We start from the raw sequence: 11,104 nt of genomic DNA, 5'->3' as shown, positions 1-11,104 counted from the left end.
CTCACATAACATTTCTTTAATGCAACATTTAAAATACATTTTCAAGTATAAATATACAGTACAAATATAAAATGGTTATATATATATATGTATATATATACAGCACCAAATAACAGACAAACAATCTTTTGTCGCTCACTAGAGTGACCAACAGCAATAGTGGATTAGAATAGGCTGTCTACTGTGTAAAAGAAAGATTTCCCTCACCAGAGCTGAGAGAGGTAGATTTTCTGCATTAGGGGGAATCACTTTTGAATCGCTACAAAACAATATCTGGCCAATTGCCATCAGTATTCATCAATACACATCAACAATTTTGGCACTGTATAGTTTCACAAACAGCTAGAACAAAAAATATGCAAACTTCATGGTTACACAAGAGCTTTCGCCCCCTACAGTCCAACACACGGCTGTGAACACAGACACACTCTGTGTACATGTACATCATGCACTGGCCAATTATGTGCGTGTGCATGTGCGCGTGCGTGCGTGTGTGTGTGTGTGTGTGCGTTTACGCTAAGCTACGTTATTGTGGTCAAATTGGTGGCCTGACTGACTGTAAAATCTGTATTCCCATCACGCTGCTGGCTCCTTGCGGTCTGCTTCTCTCAATGAAATTGCACAACTCTCCCTCTCTCAGTGGATCTCTACCACGTCTGAGCCTGCACAGCAATCTATCTTTTTCTGAGTAAAAACACTCAGGGAGCACGCCAGGACATTTAGAGCTCCGGCTGCTCATCTCATCACGTTGTTCTCGTGATCCCTTGAGAATTAATTGAACATGGCGTGCCTCGCTGGAGGTGATGATAGCGCTACGCACAACTTGTCATCGTCGTTGGACCAAATCGGCCCCTTTCCTGATCCATCCCGAGATAAAAACAGGTTTTTCATTAGGCCTACAGTATAATCCGAGCAGGGGTAGATGGGGTGCCCCGACTGGGCTGCAATACAATGCAGAGAAGTGCGCTAGGCTGCTACCTCGTCATCATTAAAATGTAATTTAATCCCACCTGGGGTTACTGTCTCATCTGCTCACACAATACCACTGCGCTGGAGCTAAAAACAGTGTCATAAATATCCTCCACACTTCCTTTAATACCCCCCCCCCCTAAAAAAGAATCATAAAATAAAACCTAACCTGGCTCTTCTGAAGGATGTCTCTTTATACAGACAAAAAAAGAGGCCTTGTTTGTTTTGATTTCTGTTCCTTTGCCAATAAGAAAAGGCACAGGAAAGGCTCCTCCCTCGCCGTGACTCAGTGCTGTGGGTTCCGTCATTGTCCCAGCTCAAAGACCCAAGGAGGCCCAATCACAGATCCCAATCTCTAGGAGAATTGACATTTTCACTGTTCCTTCCCGTAATGCATTACATCCTCTCAGAATATAATTGTGTTCTGTTCGGGATGGCTGATCCCAATCTCACCACAGCCTGGGCTCTCCGCTGTCACATAAAAGTTAAGAGGCTATAGGGCAGCTGTCACGGGGCTCTCCATCTTTATCTGTTCATCCTACTTTTCCTATTTATTCTCTCTCTCTCTCTCCTGTACTGCCGTAATGACAACACCACCACAACAGGGCATCCAACGCAAAATGATCTGCAACATATTCAGGGCAAGGCAAAGCGTGAGAGGGGAAAATCCTCAGCATCAATTTAACCCTGAGAGTGTAAAAATGGACCCAAATGGACCCATTTCTATATCAACACTGAAGATTTTACTGTGTTTTACAACCCAAGCGGGAATTCAGGCCAAGCCTGTCTATTAGAAAACACCCCAAGTCATAGTCTTCTCTTGACATATACAATATGGCACAATGCCACAGCTCATGGGCAATAGTTGTCATTTAACGATAGCTATCACCGATTTGCTTTGAATGAATGTGAATACTATGAACATGGGATGGCCTTTGGCACGGTTTGTCAAATGCTACTACATTATGCATAGACACATTTTACAGAAGCGGGCGGCACTAATGTAGGAGCCCGGATCAATACAACAGTGTAATCAATGTCGAGGGTAACAGAATCTCTGGGTGCATGCTCCATCACATAGACACAAATGGTGTTAAATTCCATTCTATTTTCTGCAGTGTTTACTGCACACATGCATTTTCTTCCCGCTTGATTTCCTTAGTGTACTCTCCCTTCTTACGTTCAAGAACATACTGTAGAATCTTCTTTAAGACATGAATAGAATGTGCTCTCACCTAGTGAGATCACACACAGACAGCGAGACTCCTGGCAGTCAGCGATGCGGAGCCGAGCGCCGCAACACAGTATAGCTACAACATCCAATCTCCCTGCAAGACAAAGAGCACAGAGGCAAAAGGAGAGGAGAGGGAATCCCCACAACCGATTCTCTTTTTCGTCAGTGCATTCAAACGCCCTGGCACGCATACCTACAAAAGGGATTAACCCCTACCTACACTCTCGGCCAATGGGCTTTCATCTATAAAACATTAAAAGAATACAATTTATATGGCCGAACAGGTGGAGAACTAAATAGACATGGCTGAGCCCCGGGGCAGGGCTGTGTGACGTGTGGCTTTTAAAAGTGAGTGTGGTGTGCGGTGCAGCAACACAGTTGCTCCGGGGCTATCATAATGGGGCTGACAGTGAAATGAGATGTGAGGAGGAGGAGGAGGAGGAGGCGGAGGTGGCGGGGGTGGTGAGGGTGGTGGCATGGAAGGATGAGGGAAGGTGTATAAATGGCGGGCACCGGAGAGGAGGAGTGGGGGGGGGGGGTGGTGTCGGGGGGAGAGAGTCCTGTCGGGTCGGGGTAAAGAGAGAGGGGAGAAATTCCCAGGAGAGCAGATGGAAACGGGGGAACGCCTGCAGAGCCTTTTTCCACTGAGCGCTATACGCTCAAGGCACCAGAGCAGCCGGATGTATTCTTCGCGGTACGACGGTGTGTCGCTCGCCAAAAATAAGCAGCTATTTTCAGCGAGCGACACCGTTGTAAGATGGAGTATAGATTAAGGCAGCATGGGGAGGGACTGTCCAAGTCAAAGCAGCCCCGCCGTGGCATGTCCCCCCTCAGCCCTCAGGCAGTGTGTCCTTCAGTAATCCTGGCCTGCCCTGCCTGGAGGTGAGGTCCCCCACGTACGCAGTATGCTGGGCACACTGTTCACACATAGTCAGGAGGGCAGGCATCTGTAAAAGTCAGTCAGAAAGTCACCGCCCTGCACACTGACGCAGGGGAGGAAAAAAAAGATAAAGACCTTTTGAGAGTCTGTTTCCTCTCCAAGTTGCTCCACTGGAAATGTCTTGCCCCTTTTGTGGACAGGGCCTATTACAATAGTTTGGGCTGTGCTGGGGGACATCCACGCATGCACTCACATAGAGTGTGTGATTGTGTGTGTGTGTGACTCCCTCATTCCTTAATAGTGACGCTTACACGGCACAGGGTCTTGTAAAGCTTCAGTCCCCCCCCCCCCAATATCCACGTTATGCACACTTTTACATACAGTACGTGGGCCCACATACACACACACACACACATGCGGCCTACATTTCCCCCCCGGCAGACCCTCTCCGGCCCTCTCCCAACTCCTCATCCACACAGCTGCCAGCGAGAGCCTTTTGGACTCGGGTTCCACTTTCCCGTTGCGTAAAAAAAGCCCCAACACATTGCTGCGGTGTCACAGGACGAGTGAATGACGTGGGCCGCTGACGTGGGTGCACTCCTCTTTCGGCCCAGTGTCGGGTTGCCGTCTTTGGCCCACTTCCTGGCCTCTCGGACGGTCACCTATCCTGGCTGGAGGAATGCCGCGACTGACGTGCCCGGTGACGTCCGCGCCGACTCTGACAGGCGCTCCGCATAGCGCGCTGAGTGTGAGATTTCCCGCTGCTGTGTGTGTGGCTGGTGCATATGTATGTGTGTGTGAGAGCAGTGCATATTCATGTGTACGTGCGTTTGTGTGCGTCTGTGTGTGTGTGTGTGTGTGTGTGTGTGTGTGTGTGTGTGTGTGTGTGTGTGTGTGTGTGTGTGTGTGTGTGTGTGTGTGTGTGTGTGAGGTGCATATTTATGTATGTGTCTCCTTGGAAGTTGTTTTGACACTGGACACCTGCTGTCTGATGATAAAGCAGTATGTGTGTGTGTGTGTGTGTGTGTGTGTGTGTGTGTGTGTGTGTGTGTGTGTGTGTGTGTGTGTGTGTGTGTGTGTGTGTGTGTGTGTGTGTGTGTGTGTGTGTGTGTGTGTGTGTGTGTGTGTGTGTGCGTGCGTGACAGTGTGTGTGTTCGTGTGAGCTGTGCATGGTGATCCCTCCGATGGTGGCAATCCAAAAAGCGCTACCAGGCTCCCATAGATCCTCAGTGTCCATCCGTTCTCTCTCTTTCTCCGTCCATATCAACTCTGAACCCCAAGTTCTCCTCGGTGCGAGCGGAGCCAAACTTTAGTGTGATAAAGATTTGAGAGGATTTGGGGCATATAGAGGGGTTGGAATGGTGGCTTGTCTAGCCCGTCTGTGAGCCCCTGGCCCCCGGGCATGTCTTTCCTCGCTCGGTGTCCCTGAGTCCCCCTCTCCGTCGTGCCTCACAGGGGACACTGCTCTGAGGTGAAGGAGCCTCCTCCCTCCTTTTTTTTCCTCCTCTTCTTTTTGTGCACGGCCCAGCAAGCGGTGGCCGTGAGCACCAGCACCAGGCCCACGACCAGCAACACCACTGACACCACTTTGGTCTGAGGCAAGTCGTTGTAGGTGTAGGTCACTCCCGTCCCCGCCACGCCGATCACCAGGGAGATGATGCCGAAGGGGAAGATGCAGCGGTACCAGGACTTCTCCATGCCCCCGGTGGCCTGGGACAGACGCTCCAGCGACGACAGCACGTCCGGGACCTTGGGTCCGCCCGCCTCCAGGCACTGTCCCTCCTGTCCTGAGTTGCCCTGGGGCTGGGGCTGACAGGCGAGGTGACCCGTGGTGCAGCCCATCCTCGTGCTGTGGGCTGCTCGTGCAGGGTCTGGAGACTATAGGGCTGTGGTAGTTGTGGTCTGTGGTCTCCTCTGTAGTCAGCTCTGGCTTGGAGAGCCACAGGGGAAGAGGCAAGAAAGGGAGAACAGAATGGGAGGGAGAGAGGGAGAGAGAGAGCAGAAGGAGGTCTTTGTGAGACCAGAAGAGGAGTCTGGAGGAAGAATGGCTGAAGCGTCCCTTAAGTCTGCGCAGAAATCCACTCACACTTCAGCGTCCTCTCCCTCTCCCTCTCCGACTGTGTGTCGGCGTAGCGCTTGCTGGTTCTTCTCTCGCAGCATATTTTACACTGCCGAACGGAGCGAGGGGGCATATATGTAAGGGGCCACTTCGGGGGTGGAGCCAGGAAGGAAAAAGGGGGCAAGTCCAAGCTCTGCGATTGGCTCCCTCCTGTGTGATGTCAAAAGGCTGGAGTAGGGAGAGAGGGGAACGGAGCAAAAAAAAAAAGATAAAAAGGAGGGGTGAAGAAGAGTTAACGGCACCCTCTTTTCCAACACATCATCAGTCTCCTTTTTCTTCCCTTTTCTGTTGTCTTTTTATTCTGCAGCGGGGAGTAATAAAAAATGTGATATTACCGGAATGGAGACTCAATTATACGTGATGAATTACAAGGAGTGAGAGGAGAGAAGGGAGATCCTCACCCTCTAAACATAACCATACTTCTTCCATGTGCTCTATCCATTCCCCCAGTACCACATCACAGCTCCTATACTGTACATGCACCCACACGCCTCCTGCTATGTGCACTATATAGTATGCGCACGCACACACGCACACACACACACACACACACACACACACACACACACACACACACACACACACACACACACACACACACACACACACACACACACACACACACACACACACACACACACACACACACACACACACACACACACACACACACACACACACACACACAGAACTCACTCATTGCTCTCCACCCACACATATTTCAGTTTTTGGCTGACTGGAAGATAACCTCGGCATAGCAGATAATACTTTTGTACGCGTCACTCTGGATAAGAACGTCTGTATATTGAACATAATGCTTAGCTCTGGAATCGTTTCTCCTCCGTATACATTCATCAATCCATAATATAGCGTTCCCTGTCTGAGCTGGCAAATCTATCTCCACCAGATCACAAAAGGAGACATTTAACCACATTATGATTATTATGATTGATGACACAGGCCTTTTCATCTAAAAGCTTTCTGCAGACATGGATCATTGCAGTGAGTCGAAGATGTTGGTCCTAGATACATTTTGTTCTACATTTTACACTGACTCCGTAAGACAGGTGTTCGTACTTTGTATGCACACAGCCAGTAGGCCACAGAAATACCTCCACTTTTTTTTAAATATTTGAAGGTAGGGTAAGTGATTTTCTTTGGTTAAAATAAGTGTTAAATAGCTCTATATTCTGATAGTACTCATATATAGTTTGTTCAGTAACAGGAGTCTCCATGTCTTTCCAGCTCTTTATTAAAAAGGAAATGCATTTTCAGGTCAGGACACCAATTTTATCCAATCAGGACAGAGAACTCAGACAGGATACAGATTAAACAAGTGAAATTGGAAGTGATGACACAAAGAAATTAGCAGACACTTTTTTTTTACTGGAACACTCTCCTGATTGGCTGAAATTTTGTCACCTACCTGAAAATGTATTTTCTGTTTATTGAAGAGCTGGAGAGACGCAGAGACCCCTGTTACTGAACAAACGCTCTATTGCAATGATTACTATAAGAATATAGTGCTTTAACCTTTTAACAAAAAAACTTTTGTTTTCACCAGAAAATATCACTTACCCTACCTTTAACTTTAATTAAAAAATGGAAGTCAATGGTTTTTGATTGATTGAATACTTTATTAGAAGTTTGCAGAAAAAAGCACATGAAAGTACAGTTCAATACAAGGTCAGCTAATAGGAATTAAAAAACCCAAGTAAGCCATTGGCTTGTTTCCATTGGGGTCCTTTGTACTCAATTCATAGTGACATTAAATGACAGACAGATATAACTATGCAGAACATCATGTGGGACTGATCAATGGGACTCTGATCAGGCTGAAACCGTGTCCAACTTTGGAGTCATGTGTCATATTTTTTATGTTCACCTATGACACATTAGGGTGTCATAGGTCATAGGGCATTAGGGATGCCAGGTTGAAAGTGCTGGTCACAGGCAAGAAGGTCAACCTTCAGGCCACTAGAATCATTATATTCAGTATACAACCCTTGATAAGAATTCATTTGATATAATAAGTCTCCTTTAGTTGTTGTTGGGGTATTATTTGTCACTGCACATTTGCACATACCGGTGCGTGAAATGTGTCCTTTGCATCTACCCATCCTAACAATTAGGAGCAGTGCTCCCCGGGTGCCATTAATATGGCCATGTTATAGGGGTCAAGTGTCTTGCTCAGGGACGGGTTGCGCGAGGACCGAACCAGCAAACCTACCCACTCATCTATGGCCACTAAACCCCCTAGTTTTCACCACTGTAATATACTGGAAAGTTATAACCTTCTGAGCTGGGAACTTGACCAAGCATGCAAGGTCTATAGAATTATATTATATTATATTATTCATGGCATTGTCCCTCTCCCACTTGCTTTGTTGTAGACAATGAGTAAATTACAAGAGGGGTCACAAGATGAAACTGCATTATTCCATAAACATTCTTTCTTTCCATCTGCCTTCTCAATTAAATGAGCACAGGGATGGAATGCTTTATCAGCCCACATCAGGGAACAACTCGCAACTTGCAGGTCATTTTCTGGACAGTTAAATACATTTTCTAGACAGTTAAACTTACAGGTAATTTTCTAGACAAATTATGTGGCTAAGAAGCCATGAAATCTGTCCAGCCCTAGTTTGGACATCTTCATCTGTGTGTTAATAAATTACCCTGTTTCTTGACCTGCCCTAGTGCTCCTGTTGTCCTGTTTCCCACATTGCTTGTCTGTTTTGATAAAACTGCTTTTTAATGTTGAATTGTACAAACATGCTTTTACTGCTTTCACTGCTGCCGCTTCTGCTTACGTCTGTCTTTGCTATAACTGACATGTTTTACATTTGATTAATATCACTATTGCTTGTTACATTTTGTGTTTTGTGTTTCTGGAATTTAGGGAGCATGGTAAATGGTGAATTATGGATGAAAACTATAGCATCCAGGATAATACCAGCATGTTTACAAAAATAAACGGAAAAGTATAAATAGAAATGAATAAAACATCTCCGTGTTCGGGGCATGTGAGGGAGTAGAAGGCCTGGTAATGGTTGTCAGCCTCTGAGGAGGGACACGCATAAATATTTCATGCACTCCGCTCCAAATGTCTGCTGCACCAAGGATCACTTCTCAAGCGTGCAAAGTGCAGAGGTGGTCGTGTAGGGGGGGCTTATGGGTGCAGACCAGGCGGGGGTGCTATACGCGCTGTCCACACTTAGCATATAACCATTTTCAACCCATGGCGTCCTTATTCTGAGAATGCAATTTAACCCATTAAGAAGCATGGGAACGCATCTGTGTGTAGTTTTTGGATTTCTTTTGCTATTAAAAAATAGCAGATCTACAAGCTCATAGCGCGGCAGATCGGCTATTTTTTGAAAAATCGTGAAAAATGTGTGCAAATCTTTGAATATATATATTTTTAAAGCGAACATTTTTAACTTTAAAATCTTTGCTTCTGGGGGGTCCCTGGAACAACATATTTTGACATGGGGGTCAGCAGCCAAATACATATAATTTTGGGGGTCCTTGACATGAAAAAGTTTGAGAACCACTGATATTATAGCAACATACGTTTTTTTTAAAAACTGTTCAAGATTTGTTAGGATTTCAAAAATAGCAGTTCTACAAGCTCATGGCGCGGCACCTATGAGCTTGTATATCTGCTATTTTTGAATAGCCAAAGACATCTTAAAGGGATTGTAGGCGATTCAGAGATAAACAAAGAAAAAAACTCCAGCAGTTCGTTTCCCCGACCACCAGGGGGTGACGTAGGGAGGACTTCCATAGAGTTAAGGGGACTTCTAAACGGGCCATGCCGAATATAGGTTACTTTATTCGGATACAATTCGCAGAACTGCCCACCCCTGCCGGTTCTCTGAATTTTTATTTTTAAATAGGCTCTTTCATGACAAATTGACCACATATATGAAGTTAAACAACTAAATTCTATCCAAACGCTATCTGAAAAGTAAATTATGTGCCTCAAAAACGAAGTTTGAGAGCGTTTTCAAACCGAAAGTAAAAAGTTCACACGGACACGGACGCGCACGGATGCGCACATGCGTGCGTTAATTTACGGCCCGCTACAAACATAAACAGTAGGGAAAATACGATTTCAGAAAGAGGACTGTGTTTCAATGCAGGAAAACACCCCAGCATCATTATATAGTGGCTGATAGAGGGGAAAAAATGCAAAATATATATATATAGAGATATTTTTCAAATGTGGGCTTAATGTTGTCAACAATCCCTTTAAAGTGACAAAAATGCGTTCCCGGACTTAAAGGGTTAAGGCGAAAAAATTAAATAACAAATCAGATCTACAAGCTCACAACGCGTTGCAATGTGACGCGTTGTGAGCTTGTGGATTGGCTATTTTCGGCAGTATATATAGGGCTTAAGTAGTTTCATCTCCACTGTAGCTCAATGGAAAAGAATAGCTGTATGGAGGATCATCAGAGGATACGAGCGTATGGAGGAGTGTGTGTGTGAGAGCGAGCACAAGAGGGGGTGGCAGGTGGATACTGTAGAAAGACGAGTGCGCGAGAAAAAGGAATGTTCTCTCAGTCATGAGTGGGTAGCCTATATATGTGTGGAAGGAAAAGTGCATTGTTGGTAGCGCTGCTTGGTTTTCGTGAGAAGCGGTGGGTGCTGTGGCATAGCCTACTTTTCCCTCAATTTTAAACCACCACAACGGGCTTACAGGAAGTAGGGAGATAAAGGATTTCAAAAGAAAGAGAAATGGAAAGTAGAAGAGCTAGCAGGATGTAGAGAGAGAGGATTGGGGGGAAAAGGCGTGTGTGTGTATAGAGAGAGAGATAGATAGATAGAATACTGGCATGGGAAACTGTATGTATGAGTCAGTTCCAGGGCTGACAAGACATGCCACAAAGAAAGTTCCACTATGTGACTCAAAAGGCACGACAGCCCGGCGTGAGACATGAATGAGGAACCTGGGGTTGGGCTGGGCCATGACAGTGCATATGTGTGCAAGTTGTGAATCTTGAACACAAAATGAGAGTCTGACCCTTGAGTCTGACCCAAATGGACCCCTTACGGGTCACCATAAGGGGCCATTTGGGAACCGAAATGGAGTGTTTCTAGTGAGCCAACATGCACAATATCAGCACCCTGACCAGAATGGGACAGAGCCTTCATTAGTATCATTGGTAACACCTGTGAAGGAAGTAAGAAGAGAGCCTGGGGTTGGGCTGGGCCATGACAGTGCATATGTGCGCAAGTCGTGCTGGCGACAGCCAGCGCCAGGCCTCAGCGGCTAGCAGATGCTTGCAGGGTCACAGGAAGGCTGAGTTGCGTATGCGTAGGCTCCTCTCTCCCACAGGGACCTGTGTGTGTTGTGTTGACGTGATCTGCCGAATGTTTTTCTCTGCCTCCTCCTCCTCAACCGTCTTCACACGCTCTGCACCCGAGACTGTGTGGACGGATCCAACAGCCGACAGCACACTGCTATAGCATCCACAGACTGGTGAAATCTGCTCCGACTTGGATCATGTATACAGCAGCAGGGCTTGAGAACAGGCTTTAGCTTGTTTCCCACTCAAGCCATTAGTGGCCATGAGTCTAACCGCTACTGATAAAACGACAGCTTCTTAAACAGCTACTTAAAGTACCAAAAGCAAAAGTACTAAAATGTTTGAAAATAGCAGATCTACAAGTTCACAACGCGTCGCATTGCGACGCGTTGTGAGCTTGTAGATCGGCTATTTTCAAATAGCCTAGGTATAAAATAGGGCTAAAGTGGTCAGTATATGTTTTATGATGTAATGATTTATATCTGCAAAGTAACTAGTAACTAAAGTTTTCAAATAATTGTAGTGGAGTAAAAGTATAACATTTGCCTCTGAGATGTAGTGGAGTAGGAGTAAAAGTGTAGACA

At 46.1% G+C, this 11,104-nt stretch overlaps 1 protein-coding gene across 1 annotated transcript; it reads right to left on the bottom strand.

Annotated features, from left to right (window-relative positions):
• Nucleotides 1-5,228, bottom strand: LOC308098552 (transmembrane protein 100). The gene has a single exon (XM_080446950.1). It carries the CDS (start codon nucleotides 4,923-4,925, stop codon nucleotides 4,533-4,535), a length of 393 nt encoding a protein of 130 aa, XP_080303076.1. The 5' UTR covers nucleotides 4,926-5,228; the 3' UTR covers nucleotides 1-4,532.
• Between the last annotated feature and the right edge of the window lie 5,876 nt (nucleotides 5,229-11,104).

Source organism: Gymnoscopelus braueri, assembly GCF_963280865.1.
Source record: "Gymnoscopelus braueri genome assembly, chromosome: 13".
NCBI lineage: Eukaryota > Metazoa > Chordata > Actinopteri > Myctophiformes > Myctophidae > Gymnoscopelus > Gymnoscopelus braueri.
Note: the sequence above shows the minus strand (reverse complement) of the source record. Positions and strands in the feature narration are given on the sequence as shown.